At 48.5% G+C, this 23,643-nt stretch overlaps 1 protein-coding gene across 4 annotated transcripts; it reads left to right on the forward strand.

Annotated features, from left to right (window-relative positions):
- The first annotated feature begins 233 nt into the window (after positions 1 to 233).
- On the forward strand, positions 234 to 21,003 carry LOC310753257 (uncharacterized protein). Of its 4 annotated transcripts, none has more exons than XM_083594346.1 (9): positions 234 to 398; positions 3,670 to 3,686; positions 4,619 to 4,716; positions 5,847 to 6,091; positions 6,879 to 7,107; positions 10,078 to 10,271; positions 12,777 to 13,487; positions 17,130 to 18,596; positions 18,708 to 21,003. In XM_083594346.1, the coding sequence occupies exons 1-9, from the start codon at positions 249 to 251 to the stop codon at positions 20,850 to 20,852; spliced, it is 5,256 nt and encodes a 1,751-aa protein (XP_083450472.1). In that variant the 5' UTR covers positions 234 to 248; the 3' UTR covers positions 20,853 to 21,003. The 4 variants fall into 4 exon arrangements, with proteins under 4 accessions (XP_083450472.1, XP_083450474.1, XP_083450471.1 ...); XM_083594348.1 differs by having other exon boundaries at positions 19,158 to 21,003; XM_083594345.1 differs by having other exon boundaries at positions 17,130 to 21,003.
- The last annotated feature ends 2,640 nt before the right edge of the window (positions 21,004 to 23,643 follow it).

The following is a 23,643-nucleotide window of genomic DNA, read 5'->3' on the forward strand; positions in this document are numbered from 1 at the left end:
AAATAAGGGACAGTTGACAGCTATGCTTAGGTGGTCACGGCAGAACCGTCAGAAACCTGGCAAAGCTATGGAGCCCGGCTGGTCCTCTTCCTCTAACCCGGTTCCTCTGCCAAGCGAAGTAACAATGATGATAATAAAAACCTTGCAATCTAGAACCGCTTTCTGAAGCAATGATGTCTTTCCCCCTTCCTCCTTAGGGCTGCTGGGAGTTAGAGGCACTGTGGCAAGTGAGCCAACGCCAGCCATCTATGACATCACCCAGCTTGACAACAGCTGCATGGAATTCTGGGAGTATCCTGGGCCCCAAGATCCCATGGAACGAAGGAAGATGCTGCCATGAACCCTGGGCTCTTTTTAGCCCACCCTGCCAGGCCAGAGACCGGAGACCATGGCTAAGGGTGAGTGTTAGGAGAGCGCGAGAGATCAGGGGGCCTCTATTTTGCATTGTTGTTTTGGGATCGGAAGGACATCTGCAGTGCAACATTCGCCCCTCGACGTGTTGCCTCCGTACCATACATTATAATACCAGAGAGCCAGTGTGGTGTAGTGGTTAAGAGCAGTGGACTCGTAATCTGGTGAACCAGGTTCGATTCCCCGCTCCTCCACATGCAGCTGCTGGGTGACCTTGGGCTAGTCACACTTCTCTGAAGTCTCTCAGCCCCACTAACCTCACAGAGTGTTTGTTGTGGGGGAGGAAGGGAAAGGAGAATGTTAGCCGCTTTGAGACTCCTTCAGGTAGTGATAAAGCGGGATATCAAATCCAAACTCTTCTTCTTCTACATCATAAGCTTGCGGGCTTCCCACCGGCCCTTGCGAGAACAGGGTGCAGCCAGCCTGTTCATACGTTCTTCAGACTTTTGCTTACGGTGCTAAGAACATACAGAGGCAGACCATTGGTCCATGGTAGCGCATAAGAACATAGAACCAGAGTCCCGTAGAGGAGATCACCTGTTGGATCAGGTCATTTGCTCATCTAGATCAACATCATGTTCTCCCACCAAATGCTTGTGGGTAGACCAGCAAGAGCCCTCTCCTCTCTCTGGCGGTTTCCAGTGGCTATAGTAATAACAATAACAATTTATTATTTATACTCCGCCCATCTGGCTGGGTTTCCCCAGCCACTCTGGGCGGCTTCCAACCAAATATTATAAACAATGCAGCATCAGACATTAAAAACTTGCCTAAACAGTTGTCTTTTAAAAGTAAAATAGTTGTTTATTGCCTTGACATCTGCTGGGAGGGCGTTCCACAGGGCGGGCGCCACCACCGAGAAGGCCCTCTGCCTGGTTCCCTGTAACCTTACTTCTCGCAGCGAGGGAACTGCCAGAAGGCCCTCGGAGCTGGACCTCAGTGTCCGGGCTGGACGATGGGAGTGGAGACACTCCTTCAGGTACCCCGGGCTGTTTAGGGCTTTAAAGGTCAGCACCAACACTTTGAATTGTGCTCAGAAATGTACTGGGAGCCAATGCAGATCTCTCAGGACCGGTGTTATGTGGTCTCGGTGGCCGCTCCCAGTCCCCAGTCTAGCTGCCTCACTCTGGATTGGTTGCAGTTTCCGGGTCACCTTCAAAGGTAGCCCCACGTACAGCGCATTGCATTAGTCCAAGCGGGAGATAACCAGAGCATGCACCACTCTGGCGAGGCAGCCTGCGGGCAGGAAGGGTCTCATCCTGTGTACCAGATGGAGCTGGTAGACAGCTGCCCTGGACACAGAATTAACCTGCGCCTCCATGGACAGCTGTGAGTCCAAAATGACTCCCAGGCCGTGCACCTGGTCCACGTGACAGCCCTTGCGATATTTGAAGATGACTTCCTGCAGCTTGCAGGTTGTTTGGTCTACTCTCCTACTCTATGTAGGGCTGAAGGCAGTTGGAAGCCGCCCAGAGTGGCTGGAGAAACTCAGCCAGATGGGCAGGGTATAAGTAATAAATTATTATTATTATTCAGCTTGTGCAGAATTCCAGGTTTCTCACCGGGGCAAGACGGGTTGAGCATATTACACCAATCCCGGCCTGATTGTGCTGCTTGCTGATTAATTTCCGGGCCCAATTCAAAGTGCTGGTTTTGACCTATAAAGCCTTAAACGGCTCAGGACCGCAACACCTCAAGGATCTCCTCTCCCCGTATAAACAAACAAGATGAATTTTAACAGGGAGAAATGTAAAGTATTGCACTTGGGCAAAAAAAAAATGAGAGGCACAAATACAAGATGGGTGACACCTGGCTTGAGAGCAGTACATGTGAAAAGGATCTAGGAGTCTTGGTTGACCACAAACTTGACATGAGCCAACAGTGTGACGCGGCAGCTAAAAAAGCCAATGCAATTCTGGGCTGCATCAATAGGAGTATAGCATCTAGATCAAGGGAAGTAATAGTGCCACTGTATTCTGCTCTGGTCAGACCTCACCTGGAGTACTGTGTCCAGTTCTGGGCACCACAGTTCAAGAAGGACACTGACAAACTGGAACGTGTCCAGAGGAGGGCAACCAAAATGGTCAAAGGCCTGGAAACGATGCCTTATGAGGAATGGCTAAGGGAGCTGGGCATGTTTAGCCTGGAGAAGAGGAGGTTAATTGGTGATATGATAGCCATGTTCAAATATATATAAAAGGATGTCACATAGAGGAGGGAGAAAGGTTGTTTTCTGCTGCTCCAGAGAAGCGGACACGGAGCAATAGATCCAAACTACAAGAAAGAAGATTCCACCTAAACATTAGGAAGAACTTCCTGACAGTAAGAGCTGTTCGACAGTGGAATTTGCTGCCAAGGAGTGTGGTGGAGTCTCCTTCTTTGGAGGTCTTTAAGCAGAGGCTTGACAACCATATGTCAGGAGTGCTCTGATGGTGTTTCCTGCTTGGCAGGGGGTTGGACTCGATGGCCCTTGTGGTCTCTTCCAACTCTATGATTCTATGAAACTGAGTAGCTCTGTATTCATCATCTAAGGCCCTTTGTTTGCCTCCTCCATGAGAGGTCCAGAGTGTGGCAAAGCGAGAACAGGGCCTTTTTTTGTGGTGGCTCCCCATTTGTGGGATGCTCTCCCAGGGAGGCTTGTCTGAGAGCACCTTCCCTCTGTCCCCCTTCTACCCGGCCTACCAATCTGTGTCCTTTTAAATGCGTTTGTGGGGTGGAGGTTAACGGGTCTTTGGTTTCTATGCTGGGAATTTTGTGTTTTCATTTTGTGCTTCTATGGCTGTAAACTGCCCTGCAATCTTTGGACATGAATTTAATAAATGAATGAGGGGAGACACTCCATCAGGCAAGGCCTTGCTCCATCTTCTAGTCTCTGCTTCTCAATTTGTATTGTATTATTTTATGTACTGTGGCCTGCCTTTGTTTTATTGATTATAGTTTAGAAATTATTTATTGTAACTGTTGAGTGGATTTCTGTTTAACTTTTATATGTTATTATTATTATTTAATACTATTCTAATGATTGTTAACTTTAAAATAGGCAACCTACATCAAAAAGTATGTTTCATTATCACATTTTTGTATTGCATTAGATTGTTATAAGATGCACATTTTTTGCTTCTTCAGCTTATAAACTGCCTTGAGTATTGTAAGATAGAAAGAGGGTATACAAATTAAAAATGACGATGATGATAATTTCATTTCCCTTTCATCCTCTCTTTGGAAATCCCACCCTGGATGACAACCAACGGATGGCAGTGCGAGACAGAGACCAGGTACCTTGGGGGCACAGCAGAGGAAAATGCAACGGCAGATAAGAACTCTGTCCATGCTCAGAGGCGCTAAGTGCTTTTCTTTTATCACAGCTAAGCATCGCATGCCATAGATCAGGGCTTCCTAAACCAGCCTATGGACCCGCGAGTTTCATTTGTGTGGCCCACAGTACTCCTGTGGAGAACATCTGGAATTTGAACCATGGAATTCATATTGTACAGTCGTTCCTTGGTTGTCGAACACTCCGGAACCTGTAAGTTTCGGCTCCTAAATGATCAAAAACTGGAAGTGCGTGTTCCGGTTTTCGAATGATTTTTGGAAGCCAAACATCCGGACGCTCCTGCAGCCAAACGGAAGCCACTTCTTGGTTTTTGAACAGTTCCGGAAGTCGAACAGATAACCAAGGTATGACTGTAATGGAATAAAATGGTTTATGACAAGAGAGGGTTGAAGACTCCTGCCTTAAATTTAGGACAAGGTGGTTTCGGTTGCCTGCTTTGTAATTCACATCTCTCATGCAAGCAGTTTGCCCCAGATGTAGAATTGACCATTCCCAAGAACAGAGGTAGGCAACCTAAAGCCACAAGCAGCCCACGGGGGGGTTGTTTAATCGGCCCACGAGCCGCCCGCTCAGCGAGTCTCTGCGCGCTGCACTAAACTGGCGTGGCGCAGCATGGGGACTCGCTTCCGCGGTGCCGGAAATCGCGTCTGCACGTGTGCAGATGCCACAAATTGCCTCTGCGCAGACGCAGACACTGGGAATCACATCTGCACAGATGTAGACACTGGAAATTGCTCAGTTGTTTAGATAAGAGTACAGCTATGGATTTGTCTTTGCTTGGGAACCACGTCGGGCAAAGAGTCCCGAAACCACTCTGAAATGCACCGTGCAGACACGTCCTAACAGATCCGTTCCTTGTGTTGGTTAGCTTAGCGAGAGAGAGACGGACAGCCTCGGTTCAGACTCGGTGTCCTTAAGGGATGAGGATTCCAGCATCTTCAATCTGGACCAAGAAGAGGAAGAGGAACAGTGTAAGTAAGGGGAACAGGGGCAAAACGCAAAGTGAGAGCCAAGAGGTTTGGTGGGAACCTCCCCAATTCAAAGTCCTCTGCGGCAGCCACTCTCCAGAGTTGTCAGAAGAGGCGGTGGAAGAAGATTGGAAGAAATTTAAAGACTATTTACAGAAATATTGCAAAATTAATGAATGTTAGAATGATGTTGGATAGAAATTAAGTGGTTTCCAGCTGTAATGCTTTAAGAATATGGAAGAAGGGTATAATTAGGTAAAAAAAAACAAAAACTAAAATGGTGTTGGATTGGAAATAAGTGGTATTGGCAACAAAGTTAATAAGAATATGCAAAAATGAATTGATAATGTATGAAAATATTGAGTTATAAAATGTTAAGCTATAGAGACAAGATAGATGAAAGAGGGTAAGGATTTGCTGATTTGATTATTAAAATGGGAATACAAGAAGGGGAGGTGTGAGGAAGTCAAAGAAACAAGCATACGAGTTTTATGTTATGGAAAATAATTGTTTTTAATTTTTCTTGTTGTTTCTGTATGTTTTATTTATCTTTTTATTTTTTCTCTTTTATTATTATGTGTTTTTGTATATTTGTCTTTGTAAAAGCTTAATAAATATTTCTTTAAAAAAAACAAAAAACAGAGTTGTCAGATCTGGCATGGGCAAGATCTTCTGGGTCAGGCCCAAGGCACAGCTGCTGCAACATCTTAATCAGATGCCTATTCGACACGAAGTGTAGGTGGATTCCCATGAGGCAAGACACAGCGATAACATTTAATATCCCATACATTTAATATACTTTCTAATACTTTCTTACAATCTAGCGTACCGATTTTCCTTTATTTCTTAATATTTTATGTACACAAGGGTCATTCAAACACTACCATAGATAATATGTCGCTGTTTTTTTTTTTTTTTTTGTAAGTATCTCTTAAACATTTCCCATTTTTGAAAAAATCCTTGTTTGGCGTTACCTCTTGACCTGTTTAAGGCACACAACTTTTGCCCCAGAGAGTCCGGAGGTGATTCAGCCACAAATAAATAAAAAAAATAAAAATAAAACAAAATATTGCTCAGTAGTTAAGTCTCACATGTGATCAGGCAACTAAACCCCAGATTCCTCTCTCCCCCAGTTCTCTCGCCTTCCAGGAGCAGGAGCAGAGATGAGGAACTGGAAGAGTTTGTCGAGGGGGTGGACGAAGGATGGAATACCGACGAACCATCTCCGGAAGTGTCTTTCATCATCCCAGAAGTAGTAACGGACCTCCTTTCGGAGACAGATCTGACAGAACGCGTACATCCCCCTAACCCTCCTCCTTCTCTGGAGGGGGTGTTCCGAAACAACCTGTTGGAAGAACCCAATTTCGCAATAGAGTCGGTGCGTTGACCCCAAATGCCACTTATGCCAAGGAGCCAAATCCTGCGGTGCCTTTTTCCCCCCGGGTAGGGGTCACGGGTGGCGCTGTGGGTTAAACCACAGAGCCTAGGGCTTGCCAATCAGAAGGTTGGCGGTTCGAATCCCTGCGACGGGGTGAGCTCCCGTTGCTAGGTCCCTGCTCCTGCCAACCCAGCAGTTCAAAAGCAAGTCAAAGTGCAAGTAGATAAATAGGTACCACTCCAGCGGGAAGGTAAAGGGGGTTTCCGTGCACTGCTCTGGTTCGCCAGAAGCAGCTTAGTTATGCTGGCCACATGACCCAGAAAAACTATCTGTGGACAAACGTTGGCTCCCTCGGCCAGTAAAGCGAGATGAGCGCTGCAACCCCCGAGTCGTCCACGACTAGACCTAACGGTCAGGGGTTATGTTTACCTTTACCTTAAACCGCCTTGAGGTTTTTCTTAAAAATATAAAGCGGTATAGAAATGAAATAAATAATAATACACTGGTACCTCGGGTTAGAGACACTTCAGGTTACAGACTCCGCTAACCCAGAAATATTACCTCAGGTTAAGAACTTTGCTTCAGGATGAGAACAGAAATCGTGCTCCGGCGGTGCGGCGGCAGCGGGAGGCCCCATTAGCTAAAGCGGCGCTTCAGGTTAAGAACAGTTTCAGGTTAAGAACGGACCTCCAAAACGAATTAAGTTCTTAACCCGAGGTACCACTGTAATAATAAATAATCAATCCAGTGACAACGCATGAATTGCTCCACTCTCTCTCACCTTCAGGTCTTGGGAGAAATAAGAGCAAATATCTTGACGGCGGCAGAGGAGGAAGCGAGGGCCCTGGCTAGCGAACTAAGGGACGACGAGGACGAAGATGACAACAGGGAATGTGAACCACACAGCGTCCTGACCTGCAGGATATGCCAGCTGTTTGTGCGAACCGTCGACAGGCTGCTGGACAAGTCGGAGGAGCTGATGGATCATTACCTACCTCTTACCGAAGAGGAGATCGGTAAGCATGTGAGCGTCACACCAGGAGAGAAGGCAGCTGAATCATAGAACCATATACCGTATTTTTCACTCTGTAAGACGCACCAGACCACAAGACGCACCTAGTTTTTGGAGGAGGAAAACAAGAAAAAAAATATTCTGAATCTCAGAAGCCAGAACAGCAAGAGGGGTTGCTGTGCAGTGAAAGCAGCAATCCCTCTTGCTGTTCTGGCTTCTGGGATAGCTGCGCAGCCTGCGTTCGCTCCATAAGACACACACACATTTCCCCTTACTTTTTAGGAGGGAAAAGGTGAGTCTTATAGAGCAAAAAATACGGTACGTGGTTGGAAGGGACTCCTGCAAGGCAGTAATCACAGCTAAAGAATCCCTGAACAGACAGCCGTTCGACCTCTGTATTAAAATCTCCCACAAAGGAGAGACCACCAGTTCCCGAGGGACATAGCTCACTCGGTTGGAGCATGGTGCCAAATACTAATACTAATACTAATTTATTCTTTATGCCTCGCCCATCTGGCTGGCTTTCCCCAGCGACTCTGGGCAGCTTCCAGCAAAATGCTGTATTAAAACACTTTTCAAAATAATCTTTTTATTATTTTATTATGTCCATCCGGCTTAGAAGTTTTGGAGGCTGAGGTTTCCTTTCTTTAAAAAAGGAAAGGGACACGTCTTTTGTCGCTTGTCTGGAAATGCAACCGAGCTACCTTTACATCCGCATTGGGGAAACCCAAGTACTGGAGGGGAAGTTATTGAGTCGCTGTGCTGGGTGCAGACGTTGGTAGTCCAAAATATGCGGCAGGCGAAGAAGGCAAACTATTTGGAACGAAGTACAGTCATACCTAAGGGACGCGGGTGGCGCTGTGGGTTAAACCACAGAGCCTAGGACTTGCCGATCAGAAGGTAGGCGGTTTGAATCCCTGCGACAGGGTCCCTGCTCCTGCCAACCTAGCAGTTCGAAAGCACGTCAAAGTGCAAGTAGATAAATAGGTACCACTCCGGCGGGAAGGTAAACGGCGTTTCCATGCGCTGCTCTGGTTCGCCAGAAGCGGCTTAGTCATGCTGGCCACATGACCCGGAAGCTGTACGCCAGCTCCCTTGGCCTGTAAAGCGAGATGAGCGCCGCAACCCGAGTCGTCCACGACTGGACCTAATGGTCAAGGGTTTCTTTACCTTTACTTTACAGTCATATCTCGGGTTACAACTGCTTCAGGTTGCGTCTATTCGGGTTGCGGACTGCCAAAACCCGGAAGTACCGGAACGGCACATGTGCAGAAACGCTAAATCACACTTTGAGCATAAGTGCAGAATCGCAACCTGCGTGTGCAAAGACGTGCCGCTGCGCGTTGCGAGTGTGCATCCCACACGGATCACGTTCACAACCCGAGCATCCACTGTATCCCTCTCCCTGTTGATAACCAAAGGACCAGGCCTGGTCTGCAAAAGAATCGCCCTCTGCCGTTTTACCAAGGTTGGATCCCCATATTTGAACACTGCCCAGAAACTTCAGCTGGCTCAAAAAGCTGCAGCCAAATTGCTGGCCTGGGCTGGTTGTAGGGAAGCAGACGACTTCCTTGCTACAATACAGCCCCCCTTTTTGCAGGCACAGTGCAAAGTGCCAGCCCATGACAAATAAAAGCCCTACATGGCTTAGGTCCAAGCTGCCTGAAAGATTGTATTCCATCATACGACTCTGCCCATCCTCCGAGATCCTTGGAGGCCTTTTTCTCAGCCCCGCCACCCTCACTGCCATGTTTGTTGGGGACGTAGGAGGGCCTTCTCGGTGGTGGCTCCTGCCAGACTTTGGAACTCCCTCGAGAAACCAGACTGGCTCCCTGCTTGCTGCCTTTCTGCCAGCAGGTGAAGAGCCCGCCTCATTCCAACAGGCTTTCGGGGACTGACTGCTTTTAACGAAAGGGCTCGTGCCCTGCTCTTTTTATTGTAATTATTTGTATGGTTTTAATTGAGGGAGAAAGGTTGTTTTCTGCTGCTCCAGAGAAGCGGACACGGAGCAATGGATCCAAACTACAAGAAAGAAGATTCCACCTAAACATTAGGAAGAACTTCCTGACAGTAAGAGCTGTTTGACAGTGGAATTTGCTGCCAAGGAGTGTGGTGGAGTCTCCTTCTTTGGAGGTCTTTAAGCAGAGGCTTGACAACCATATGTCAGGAGTGCTCTGATGGTGTTTCCTGCTTGGCAGGGGGTTGGACTCGATGGCCCTTGTGGTCTCTTCCAACTCTATGATTCTATGAGGGAAATGTGGGATATAAATAAATATATATTGATGTCGTCTTTCAGATATTTAGAACAATTCCCATAATCTGATGGGAGCTTTCGTCCAAAACATCTGGAGGGCACCTCCAGCCAGATTAATCTCTTACACCCTTTAAGGCAGGGGTCAGCAAACTATTTCAGCAGGGGGCCGGTCCACTGTCCCTCAGACCTTGTGGGGGGCCGGACTATATTTTTTATGGGAGGGGGGAATGAACGAATTCCTATGCCCCACAAATAACCCACAGATGCATTTTAAATAAAAGCACACAATTCTACTCATGTGAAAACACGACGATTCCTGGACCGTCCGCAGGCCGGATTTAGAATTGGGCGATTGGGCCGGATCCGGTCCCCGGGCCTTAGTTTGCCTACCCATGCTTTAAGGCAGCGGTTCTCAACCTGTGGGTCCCCAGATGTTGGACTACAACTCCCATCATCCCTTGCTAGCTAGGGGTGATGGGAGTTGTAGTTCATCAACATCTGGGAACCCACAGGTTGAAAAAGGCTGCTTTAAGGAGTCTTTGCCTAACTTACCCCTTCTGTCCAGAAACTTGGGGCTTTCCAAGGAAGGAAGGACACGAATAAATTTGTGGGTTTTCCAAAGCAATGTGCAGATTGGCGAAAGGGGTTGTCAGGTGTGCTCTGGTTCCTCAATCTCTCTCTGCTTTCCCCAAACCCCTCACCACTCCTGACTCGGAGCAGGAAATCTGAAGAAAGCTGTCGCCGAGATCGAAGATACGTCCATAGACCACCAAATGCAAGCCTGCCTTGTGAGGATCAACGATCTGTCCAACAAACTCCGTCAAAGGGCCTACATGATGGCACTGAGCAAGCTGCGCTTCACGAGACGCAGTACCCAAGCGAGCATCAATCAGCTCCACGAGACGTTGGAAGTGGTATGTCCAACTCTTATCTCCCTCCATCCCGATTTAACAATCCATCTCTCCCTGCAAGATCAATGTGCCTTTGGAATTCTTGCCCACTGAAGGGGTGTGTGTGGAATGTCTTGTTCAGAGGGACCCGGGTGGCGCTGTGGTCTAAACCACTGAGCCTCTTGGCCTTGCCGACCGGAAGGTTGGTGGTTCGAATCCCCACAACGGGGTGAGCTCCCGTTGCTCGGTCCCAGCTCCTGCCAACCTAGCAGTTCGAAAGCATGCCAGTGCAAGTAGATAAATAGGCATCACTGTGGTGGGAAGGTAAACAGTGTTTCCGTGTGCTCTGGTTTCCATCACGGTGTCCCGTTGCGCCAGAAGTGGTTTAGTCCTGCTGGGCACATTACCCAGAAAGCTGTCTGTGGACAAACGCCAGTTCCCTTGGCCTGCTCTGGTTCGCCAGAAGCGGCTTAGTCATGCTGGCCACATGACCCGGAAAAACTATCTGTGGACAAACGTCGGCTCCCTCGGTCAGTAAAGCGAGATGAGCACCGCAACCCCATAGTCACCTTTGACTGGACTTAACCATCCAGGGGTCCTTTACCTTTTTACCTAACAGGAGCTCAAGGTTCAGCTCCCACCATGGTGGGGGTCTCTGGAACGTCAATCTCTGAGTTAGGGTCCCGGTGACACAAAACAATCTTGAGACAAAACAATCACAGTAGCCAGTGAGTAGTGCGTAAAGGCAGAGAGGGAAATAATAAAGATAAGGATATCCCCCCCCCCAATCTGACTGGGTTGCCCCAGCCACTCTGGGAAGTTTCTAATAAATTAAAACACAGTGAGACATCAAACATTGAAACTTCCCTATACAGTCGTACCTTGGTTCTCGAACGTAATCCATTCCGACAGTCCGTTCAACTTCCGAAAACCAAGCCGCGGCTTCCAATTGGCTGCAGGAGCTTCCTGCACTTAATCGGAAGCTGCGTCCGACGTTCAGCTTCCAAAAAACATTCGCAGACCTGGACACTTACTTCCGGGTTTGTGAGCCAAAATGTACGAGTACCAAGGTGTTCGAGAACCAAGGTACGACTGCACAGGGCTGCTGTCAGGTGTCTTGTAAAAGACAGTTGTTTATTTCCTTGACATCTGATGTGAGGGCGTTCCACAGGGCGGGCGCCACCACCGAGAAGTCCCTCTGCCTGGTTCCATTTAACTTCACTTCTTGTACTGAGGGCACTGCTAGAACACACTTCCTCAACCTCGGCCCTCCAGATGTTTTGAGACTACAATTGCCATCACCCCTGACCACTGGTCCTGCTAGCTAGGGATCATGGGAGTTGTAGGCCAAAAACATCTGGAGTGCCGAGGTTGAGGAAGCCTGTGCTAGAAGGCCCTCGGAGCTGGACCTCAGTGTCCGGGCTGAACGATGGGGGTGGAGACGCTCCTGCAGGAATACAGGGCCAAGGGCTTTAAAGATCAGTACCAACACTTTGAATTGAGCTCAGAAATGTACTGGGAGCCAATGTTGAAAATGAGAAGAATTAGCCATGGAAAATGTCCCCAAACATCCCCAGCCAGTCTCCGACCTTTCTTGGAACACCGTCGGGAGACGGAAAGAGATTCTACAACCTCTCAGGGAATATCTGAAATCAATGGAACTAAAGGGCGGTTTGAACCCCTGTACCACGGGTGGCGCTGTGGGTTAAACCACAGAGCCTAGGACTTGCCAATCAGAAGGTCGGTGGTTCGAATCCCCGCAACGGGGTGAGCTCCCGTTGCTCGGTCCCTGCTCCTGCCCACCTAGCAGTTCGAAAGCACCTCAAAGTGCAAGTAGATAAATAGGTACCGCCCCGGCGGGAAGGTAAACGGCGTTTCCGTGCGCTGCTCTGGTTCGCCAGAAGTGGCTTAGTCATGCTGGCCACATGACCCGGAAGCTGTCTGCAGACAAACGGCAGCTGTCTCGGTCTATAGAGCGAGATGAGCGCTGCAACCCCAGAGTCGGCCACGATGGTCAGGGGTCCCTTTACCCTTTACCTTACCAACCCCCATTTGAGCTTTGTTCATGGGCTCCCTATATCCCATCTAACCAGGGTGGGTTTACAAAGAAATGCAGTGGTGGCTGGTCCAACCTCCGCCTGCCTTCACCAGCCAGTCATCTTACTTAAAATCAGCCCAGGGGGTGGGACTGTCAAGCTTCTTTGTCCTTGGTCCGAGTATTGCCCTCACTGAACTTGGCGAGGAGGAGGAAGATGACAAAACAAGGGTTGGTTGGCGCCAAACATCATTGCCTCTGGCTCCACCTCCTTCTGGGTTTCCGGCCCAACCAGACCCAATGGCGACAAGCCACCACGGCTGAAATCGTGTAACAGCAACACCTAACATTTCTCACTCGCACAGGGCTCAGCCAGGTCAGAAGAAACAGGCCCAAGTATTTGGTACCCTGGAGAGCTCCTGTGGGGCACAGGTGTGTCCACCTAATTCACTGTGTTATCCTCTTCTTTTTACCCATCCCACGGCCATTTCCAGATTGATCAGGTGCAGCACAGAGCAGAACTGGAGATTGGTCCGTCCAACGAAAGGATGAGCATGATCTGCGTGGAGTGGAGCGCGAACCCGCGTCGGAATTCTGCCCAGGGGAATGAAGATTTCAGCACCCTGGACGTTGGGGTGCCTCGTGCTCAGAGCACCATGGTCGGGAGAGAAGGACCTGGGGCGCCTCGCGAGCACAGCACCACGATCGAGTGCGAGGAAATTGGGCTGCCTGCTGCTCAGAGCACCATGATCGAGTGCGAGGAAATCGGGCTGCCTGCTGCTCAGAGCACCATGATCGAGTGCGAGGAAATTGGGCTGCCTCGTGCGCACAGCACCATCGTAGAGTGCGAGGAAATCACCTGCTCAGAGGTCGAGATGACGCCCACAGAGGTCGAGATGTTGCCCATACCAATCAGCCCCCCAGAAATAGTTGAGGTGCCACAACCAGCAATCATTATCCCGGTGAACGTTGAGGTGCCGCCCCCGCCAATCATCATTCCGGTGAAAGTTGAGATGGCACCCGCACCGATAATCATCCCAGTGAAAGTTGAGATGCCACCTGCACCCATCAGTCGCCGCAAGAAGGACCCCATCTACAGAGATGTGTCTAACATCACATTAACGGCACCTGGTTGCGATGAGGAGGACGAGATCACCCTACGGATGCGCGACGAGGAAGATGAGAATGACAGCCCTACCTCTGAGGTACCCTTTTCTTCAAATTCTGAGCCACCGTGTTGTTACAAGGGGTTGACGCTGGAGAACCTTCATGGTCCGTTCCAGCTCTACGATTCCATTATCTGCTGAAGTCCCCCTTACCTAAACCATGCTCCTCGGCACATTGTTGTGTTGTGGAAGCGCATTCAAATCTCCCATGAGCCCAAAGCACCACCCATAGATCGCTGCTTCTCTGGGCAAGTTACTGTTCCTGACTTCCAATCTGGGGGCATTTCCGGAAGCAGTGACTCTTACTGAGATATGCTCACTTCCAAGGATTTTATCTTAAACTTATCAACCTTTTCTAGCATAAGAACAGTGCCCCCAATTTCAATTCTCAGGGGGAGGGAAACAACCTTAAATTTGAAGTTTGGGGAACACGGGGTGGTCGAATAAAAGCAGCTCCTCTGTGCAGTTCTCGCAATAACCATGGTGGAGCTGAGAAACTGTGATTCACTACGACGCCAACCTGCCTTCTACAGTGGTGCCTCGCAAGACGAAATTAATTCGTTTCGCAAGTTTTTTCTTCTTGCGAGTTTTTCGTCTTGCGAAGCACGGTTTCCCATAGGAATGCATTGAAAATCAATTAATGTGTTCCTATGGAGACCGCTTGCCAGGCTGGCGGTGCGGAGAAGGGCTTTTCTCCCCACCGCAAGCCTTCAGGACAGGTACGGGAACAGAGGGGAAGGCGCGCAGCGCTTCTCCTCTGTTCCCGGGGCTTGCGGTGGGAGGAGGGTTTTTCCTCCCCACCGCCAACATTCAGAACAGCATTCTGAATGTTGGCGGTGGGAAGGAAAACCCTCCTCCCACCGCAAGTCTTCAGGACAGCCATCCGAAGGCTGCCGGCGGGAGGAGGTCTCTCCGCCCCACCGCCAGCCTTCGGAGGAGCCTTCCGAAGGCTGGCAGCGGGAGGAGGTCTCTCCGCCCCACCACCAGCCTTCGGAGGAGGTCCGAGGACAGTGGGGAAGACGCGCTGCGCTTCCCCGCTGTCCTGGAGATTTCCCTATGGGCTTTCGTCTTGCGAAGGAAGCCCATAGGGAAATTCGTTTTGCGAAGCGCCTCCAAAACGGAAAACCCTTTCGTCTAGCGGGTTTTTCGTCTTGCGAGGCGTTCGTTTTGCGGGGCACCACTGTATTCCTTTACGACCTCAGTTGCTTCTTTTAAAAAGAAGCAAAACACTGTATTTTATTACAATGCTTCGTTAATTCTAGCCAGTTCGGGCTGCTCATTTTGCAGATTCAGGCCCATCCTCTGCCTCCAGTCCTGCAGGGCTTATAGACCCTTTGGACTGGACCAGAAAATCCAAGGACTATCAGCCTCCTTCTCCAGCTCTCCAGAGGAAGGACGAGACCTTAGTGGGCAGGCAGTTTTCTTTTGCCCTGCTCCAGGGCTCTCCTAGGCCGCTTGCCGCCTGAAGCAGAACGGAAAAGGGCACACAGGCTTCTGCCTCCTCCTCCTCTGCCATCCCTCCCAACACAGCCTGAGACTGGAGGCACCCTGAAAAAGTCCTGGTTTGCTGCTTATAGAGGATTGCATAATAGATCTGGGAACTCCTGGCATGTTGATATGGAGGGTTTTTGGTTTTTTAAAGCACTCATAGCATTTAAGAGGAAGAGGAAGAAGCAGCTCTGAATTGTATGTAGTCGGTATTACAGAATAAGGCACGCGGGTGGCGCTGTGGGTTAAACCACAGAGCCTAGGACTTGCCGATCAGAAGGTCGGTGGTTCGAATCCCCGCAACAGGGTGAGCTCCCGTTGCTCGGTCCCTGCTCCCGCCAACCTAGCAGTTCGAAAGCACACCAGTGAAAGTAGATAAATAGGTACCGCTCCGACGGGAAGGTAAACGGCATTTCCATGTGCTGCTCTGGTTCACCAGAAGCGGCTTAGTCATGCTGGCCACATAACCCGGAAGCTGTACGCCGGCTCCCTTGGCCAGTAAAGCGAGATGAGCGCCGCAACCCCAGAGTCGGCCACGACTGGATCTGATGGTCAGGGGTCCCTTTACCTTTACTACAGAATAAAGATTTGGGGAGGTATTTGGTATGGGATAGAGTTAATGGGGGGTTAGAGCGGCAAATGTAAGAGATTAGGCAAGGTCATGGTTTGCTTGGGTTAGAGAACTGTGTAACAAAGGGAATAATGAGTGGGAAGTACATTAAGCCTGAGGGAAATGGACCTGTTTTGTGAAAAGGGGAATTGGGTAACAAGGTAAAACAGAATTATTTTCCTGGATGTGTAAAACTTGAGTATGGTTCACTAGGATGTTGTGAACTCAAAGACAGGATGATTTAAATTGTACTGGAGGAAGCACGATTTAAAATTACGATTCGTGGAGATCGATAAAGTAAGATTTTAATTCTGTTTGATTAATTGGTAAAATAGCTGGGTAAATGTCTAAACAGGAACTGAACATGTACCGTTGATGGAAATAGGAATGGATGGAAACCTATTAGAAATTAAGGGGGGGGGGGTCATTTTTTTACTGGTGAGCGGAAAAGGAGGGAGGGGAAAGGAGCATCTTCAAGGGGGAGGGGAAGAGTCAAATCCTAAATCTGGGTTAAATTTGAATTAATTTGTGTGTGTTTTTTGGAAAACTAATAAAAATTAATTGGCATGGTGCACAAAGACAAATGTAAAGTTTAGTGCTGGTAGCCATCATCCGCAGGAAATAATGGACCTTCCATGTTCAGAGACCGTCTACCTCCAAATTCCAGTTGGTTGATGGGATTTGTACATGAGGGCTGACGCTTTCAGATTCCGCTGAGGGGCTTCCCAGAGGCATCCCTGCTCAGCCACTGTGAGAACAGGATGTACACATCTTTCAGGGTCCTCATCTTTGGGCTGAAACAGCAGACGTACAAAGAGAGAGATTCTTGAATATTCTCCTTTGGTGGAGACTCTCTTCAAGGTGGCTAAGGGCCCTCGTATCTACGGGGCCGCCTCTCCTGGTCTGCCCCGCAGAGGACCTTAAGGTCCATGAATAACCATAGTTTAGAGGTCCCGGGCCCTAAGGAAGTCAGACTATCCTCCACCAGGGCCAGGGCCTTCTCAGTGATGGCCCCGACCTGGTGGAATGCTCTGTCCCAGGAGACCAGGGCCCTGCAGGATTTAACCTCCTTCCACAGGGCCTGTAAGACAGAGCTATTCCACCTGGCCTTTATTTAACTTGAATTCAGCCTGATCTTTTATTTCCCTCCTCTTCCCTCCCCCTCCCTTTTTATGAAGATCACCCACTCTGAGACATCCCCTGGTCTCTTCCCTGGCCCAAAAAGGACTAATTCAGCCAGCTAGCCCTAGGAATTATCTAATTGATTTTTGATTTTTATTGTTATTCGTGTTTTTATACCGTATTTTATGCTGCTTTTATAATTAAGTGTTTTAAATTTGTTGTTAGCCACCCTGAGCCCGGTTTTTGAACCGGGAAGGGTGGGGTATAAATAAAAATATATTATTATTTATTGTAAGGTGCTTCCATGAGCATCTGTCACACCTGTTAAGCTGGTGCTTCGAGCCCAGGGTGAAATGAGGGGGGATACCTTAGGGTTGGATGGAATTCTATTTGGTTTTGCGGAGGCTTCCTTGTGGACAGGGCACTATAAATCTGAGCAAGTGTCCTTTCTATTCTGACAGATAGAGGCCAAGACATTGGCAAAGTCCCGAAGCGTGACCCAGAACCTCCAAGGCACGTACGAGAACCTGGTAGCCAGCCTGAAAGACATCCCAGAAGAGCTCCGGAACAAGCTGTCCCAAACCAGCCGGCACATAAGGGAGCTCCACTCTGATTTTGTCTCAGCCCACAATTTTGGAGATTTGGCTGACAATGTCTTGAACAAGAGTTTTGCGATCATGGCTGAAGCCCAGGGCTCCATGGATGAACTGATGGAGTATGCTTTGCAAAGTCCCGAATCTCTCTTGCGGTTGAAGGACTACCTGCCTAACCCGGACATGAAGGAGGAAGAGGTGGTGAAGGATGCTCCCCTTTTCATGGAGAAAGAAGAGGAAGAGGTGCAATCTTCTCACAATCAGGAGTTGGAGCGGAACTCGTTGAAAAGCCAAAAGTCATACCAGCAAAAAGGAGGTGATGAAGAAAGTTCTTCAAATAAGGAAGAGGAGGTCCAACCTTCTCACAATCAAGAGTTAGAGCGGAACTCGTTGAAAAGCCAAAAGTCATACCAGCAAAAAGGAGGTGATGAAGAAAGTTCTTCAAATAAGGAAGAGGAGGTCCAACCTTCTCACAATCAGGAGTTGGAGCGGAACTCATTGAAAAGCCAAAAGTCATACCAGCCAAAAGGTGGTGATGAAGAAACTTTGAAGAAGGAAGAAGAGGTCCAATCTTTTCACAATCAGGAGTTGGAGCGGAACTCATTGAAAAGCCAAAAGTCATACCAGCAAAAAGGAGGTGATGAAGAAAGTTCTTCAAATAAGGAAGAGGAGGTCCAACCTTCTCACAATCAGGAGTTGGAGCGGAACTCGTTGAAAAGCCAAAAGTCATACCAGCCAAAAGGTGGTGCTGAAGAAACTTCTTCAAATAAGGAAGAAGAGGTCCAATCTTTTCACAATCAAGAGTTGGAGGAGCGGAACTCGTTGAAAAGCCAAAAGTCATACCAGCCAAAAGGTGGTGCTGAAGAAACTTCTTCAAATAAGGAAGAAGAGGTCCAATCTTTTCACAATCAAGAGTTGGAGGAGCGGAACTCACTGAAAAGCCAAAAGTCATACCAGCCAAAAGGTGGTGCTGAAGAAACTTCTTCAAATAAGGAAGAAGAGGTCCAATCTTTTCACAATCAAGAGTTGGAGGAGCGGAACTCACTGAAAAGCCAAAAGTCATACCAGCCAAAAGGTGGTGATGAAGAAACTTTTTCAAATAAGGAAGAGGAGGTAAAATCTTCTCACAATCAGGAGTTGGAGGAGCGGAACTCACTGAAAAGCCAAAAGTCATACCAGCAAAGCGGTGGGGCCAAGGAATCTTCTTCAAATAAGGAAGATGAGGTTCCACCTTCTGGCAAGCAGAAGACAGAGAAGCAGAACTCACTGAAACTCCAACAGGTCTACGAGCCAAAAGGTGGGGACAAGGAAACTTCTACAGATAAGGAAAAGGAGGTTCAACCTTCTCACAAGCAGGAGATGGAACGAAGGAGCATCCTCAAAATACAGGAGGCATACGACCCAAAAGATTGTGATGAGGAAGCTTCTACAAATAAGGAAGAGGAGGTTCAACCTTCTCAGAAGTGGGAGATGGAGGGACGGAACATCCTCAAAATCCAGCAGGCTTATGACCCGAAAGGTTGTGAAGAGGAAGAACCTTCTAACAAGGAGGAAGTGGTCCAACATTCTAGCAAACCGGTGGAGGACATCCTGAAAATCCAGGCGACCTACGACCCCAAGGGTTGTGACGATGAATCCTATACGGTCAAGGATGATGACGAAACTCCTTCTAGAAAAGAAGAGACCCCACCTTCTGGCAAAAAGGAGGCAAAGGAGTGGAATATACTGAAAATCTTGCAAGCTTACACACCAAAATTTGCTGATGATAGATGGGAAGAGATGGAGGAGGAGGCCACACCTACTAGCCAAGAGGAGGACAAAGAGAGGAATATACTGAAAATTCAACAGGCCTATGACCCAAAAGGTTGTGATGAGGAAGCTTCTATGAATGAGGAGGTTCAACCATCTGACAAGTGGGAGATGGAGGGGTGGAGTATTCTCAAACTCCAGCAGACTTATGACCCCAAAGGCTGCGATGAGGAAACACCTTCCAGTAAGGGAGAGGAAGCGGTCCAACTTTCTGGCCACGTAGTGGAGGACATCCTGAAAATCCAGGAGACCTACGACCCCAAAGGCTGCGATGATGAATCCTATACGGGCAAGGAGGAGAAGGTGTTCCGGACTTCTGGAACACAGGAAGTGGAGAATGACGAAGCTCCTTCTAGGAAAGAGGAGATTCCACCCGCTGGCAAAGAGGAAGCAAAAGAGTGGAAGATACTGAAAATCCTGCAAGCTTACACACCAAAATTTGCTGATGATAGATGGGAAGAGGAGGAGGATGACGTCGCACCTACTAGCCAAGAAGAGGACAAAGAGCGGAATATACTGAAAATTCAACAGGCCTATGACCCAATAGGTTGCCTCGAGGAAGCTTCTATGAACAAGGAAGAGGAGGTTCAGCCTTCTGGCAAGTGGGAGACAGAGGGGTGGAGCATTCTGCAACTCCAGCAGACTTACGACCCAAAAGGCTGCGATGAAGAAGCACCTTCCAGGAAGGGGGAGGAGGAAGTGGTCCAACATTCTGTCAAAGTGGTGGAGGACATCCTGAAAATCCAGGAGACCTATGACCCCAAAGGCTGTGATGATGAATCCTATACAGGTAAGGAGGAGAAGGTGTTCCGGACTTCTGGAACACAGGAGAACGATAAAACTCCTCCTAGGACAGAGATCCCACCTTCGGGGAAACAGCAGGCAAAGGACTGGGATATATTTCAAGTCCTGAAAGTTAATATGCCTAAATTTTCCGATGATGAATCACCTTCCAGTAGGAAGCAGATGGAAGTCCCACCTCCCAGTCAAGAGGACAAAGAGCGGAATATACTGAAAATTCAACAAGCCTACGACCCAAAAACTTGTGATGAGGAAGCTTCTACAAATAAGGAAGAGGTTCAATCTTCTGGCAAGCGGGAGATGGACAGACGGAACATCCTGAAAATCCAGCAGGCTTACGACCCAAAAAGTTGTGAAGAGGAAGCACCTTCAAGGAAGGAGGAGGTGCTCCAATCTTCTGGCAAACCGGTGGAGGACATCCTGAAAATCCAGGCGACCTACGACCCCAAAGGCTGTGATGATGAATCCTATACAGGCAAAGAGGCAAAGGTGTTCCGAACACCCGACAACGACAAGGTGCAGAATGACAAAACTCATTCTAGAAAAGAGGAAAAGGTCCCGCCTTCTGGCCAAGAGGAGGCAAAGGACTGGAAGATACTGAAAATGCTGCAAGCTTACACACCAAAGTTTTCTGACGGTGAATCGCCTTCTGGCAGGGAGAAAGCAGAAGTGGTGGTGAACCCACCTCCTCAAAGAGAGGTGAGGGAGTGGAACATACTGAAACTCCAACAGGCCTACGACCCAAAAGGGTGCGACGAAGACTCCTCCAACTACAGAGAGGAGGCCCAGCCTTCTGGCAAACCAGAAATGGAAGGCTGGAACATCCTCAAAATCCAACAGGCCTATGACCCAAAAGGTTGCGACGACGAAAGCCCCAAAGAGGAGTTCCAACATTTCGGCCAGTGGAACCTGCAGGGATATAACATACTGAAGATACAGCAAGCCTACGACCCCAAAAGCTGCCCTGACGATGATAAATAAGTCAAGACTCCGAAAGAGCAGAGCTACACGCTTCTGACCCCAACGAAGCCGGCAAACTGGGGTGGATTTCACTCGAAAGGCTTGCCCGAGTTTTCCAAGGGACAGGTCTGGGGCTCAGTCACTGAAATAAGAGAGGCAATTTGGAACTTCATTTCGGCCATCGATGTGTTTTGCTTGGGCAGTCCCTCCCTCCCCCGCTGGGCCTAGGCCATACAGGACAATGGCTGGCTGGTTGTGGTTTCTCCTAAGAGGTACCTGGTGGCTTGCTTGTGAGAGTTATTTTCCAACAATGTGAAGGTGCTGATGGGTGGGTTTTAAGTCTCTGGGGAGTAGAGGGCCATACTGTAGGCTAGGTGGGGTGGAGGAATTCCCTCTCACAAGACGGAATGGAACTCCGTCTTGAAAATGGGCCATGGGTGGTTTTAGCTGAGGTTCCTGCCTCGCAGGGGGTTGGACGAGATGACCCTCGCGGTCCTTTTCCAACTCTACTATTTGAAGAGGCAGTGATGGCCACTAGCTCTGATATCTTTAAAAGAGGAACAGACAAAATTCGTGGACGAAAAGGCTAGTGACCGGGGATGACCATCAAATGCAAGTAATGCTTCTGAGCACCAGCTGCTGGAAACGATGGGGTGTGGGGGGGGGGTGAATGCTCTTATGCTCAAGTCCTCTTTCTGGGACTTCTTATGGGCCATTGTGAGAACGGGCCACTAAATGGGCCACTTACGTCCTTACTGGACAACTTATCCCCATTTTATTCTCGTAACCCTGCGAGATAGGCTCCCCTCCCTCCCTGTTTTGGCTGCAACTGATGCTTCTTCCTGTACACCCATCTTCTGAATGACATTTTCAGGCAACATTTCCCCTCTGATTCTGTGTCCCGTCTCTTTTTGGCTGGTTGGAGCCATTTCAGGGGAAAACAAAAACATGGGGGGGGGGGGATCACGGATTAGAAATGTTACCATAGGAATCAATGTAAATCGTGGACTCGTTATACAAACACTTGCCTGGCAAATGATTTCTAAGGAATGCACTGTGTTCAGGAAGCGAGACTTGTGTGTTTTTGTGTGTACAGTGGTACCTCGGGTTACAGACGCTTCGGGTTACAAGCTCCACTAACTAGGAAGTGGTTGCTCCAGGTTAAGAACTTTGCCCCAGGATAAGAATGGAAATCGCGCACCAGTGGGAGGCCCCATTAGCGAAAGCATGCTTCAGGTTAAGAACTGTTTCAGGTTAAGAACGGACCTCTGGAATGAATTAAGTTCTTAAACCGAGGTACCACTGTATATATAATCAGCTGTAGTTCTTATAACAGCATAGTGAGAGCGCACTATAGCTGTGCTGGTAAGGTTCTGAAGGGCACCAGGTTAACAAAAACAGAAGTAGAACTTCGATTTTACTACCTAAACATATATAGAGCAATTAATAACGACTTGAAACAGCATCAAAGCCAGCGCCTGGCTTAAACCACCCGAGTAAAGACCTGTGCATTTCAACAGGAGCAGATTTTGACCAGGCTGCGTGCCCTTACGTTCAACCACTACCACTTCCTTCAAAAGTTAGTTCTGCACTGAAGGAACGAGTTTCCCAAATCTAAAACCTGACTGTGCAGTCAGTCTGATACGGGCCCCAAAATCCCATTTTTCCTTCTCCAAGGGTGCATTAGCTAAAAACCATTAACTTGAGCTCTTGAGCAAATGTATAACAGGAACACAGCTGTATAAACAAAGCTCTCTCCTTTATCAGTCCGTGATGCCTAATGAATGGCCTTGCCAGTTCCAAAGTGGAGCAGGGATGACACATCTGGGTCTTATCTTACATCCTGACCACACTGACCTTGTCAGCCCCCCCCCCCCGGGAATGGCGCCAGGAGTGCTCTTAGAGTTGGTGACCTTCTTACCCCAAGATAAGGAATACAGGAACAGGAACACCCTTTTATGGTCAAGAGTACAGGAACAGGAACACCCTTTTATGGTTAAGAGTACAGGAGCAGGAACATCTGTGTCTGGTTTCCTGGGGAAGGGGCGAGAGGGTGCCTGGAGGATATATATACTGCATGGAATCTCTCATTTCTTTGGACTTGCTGTGGACGGACCACGCAAGTGCCTTCTGCTATCCGGAGAGCAGAATAAACTCTTTCTCTGAACCAAAACCTCGGTGTCATTTGACTTCCTTCCTCCCGTCCGGGAGCATCGCTCACCCAACCAATCGGTAAAGTCCAATAAGGCTACAGCACTGCTTACCACACCCCTTCCTATGCTCTGCTTTCAAGAATTCTGCACCAAGGTTACTCCCTCCCAACACTCAGGAACAGGACTCTTCTTCAACCTGTATAAATTACGTAAATTAAACCTTTTCTCTTACCTTCCCTATTTTGTTCTTTTTTTCTGCAAGCGGTAAGGAGCCACAGCAGGAACTGACCCATCCAGACACTTTAACAACAAAGGGTTGCTTTAACAACAAAGGGTTGTCTCCAATGCCCGTCCTACTTTTAGCAGACCCGCCGAAATTAATGGGCACAGCTCAGTTAGGTTCATTAACTTCAATGGGTCTGCTCTAGCATTGGAAAAGACCCCAAACCCAAAAGGTGAGATACTTTGAAAGCATGATTCTGCAGCCAATTCAGCCGTTCTCTCTCCTGTGTTCTACAACTGACAGTCAAAACACTCCTCTTTCTTATCAGACAGGAACATCTTTATTTCATGGTTTCCAAAAACAAAATGATGCTTCAGACAGTATTTCGGCAGTTTCATCCTCTAATCTGGATTCTGCCTGGATAAAGCAGTTTGGA

This window comes from Podarcis filfolensis, assembly GCF_964270895.1.
Source record: "Podarcis filfolensis genome assembly, chromosome: 18".
Lineage (NCBI taxonomy): Eukaryota > Metazoa > Chordata > Lepidosauria > Squamata > Lacertidae > Podarcis > Podarcis filfolensis.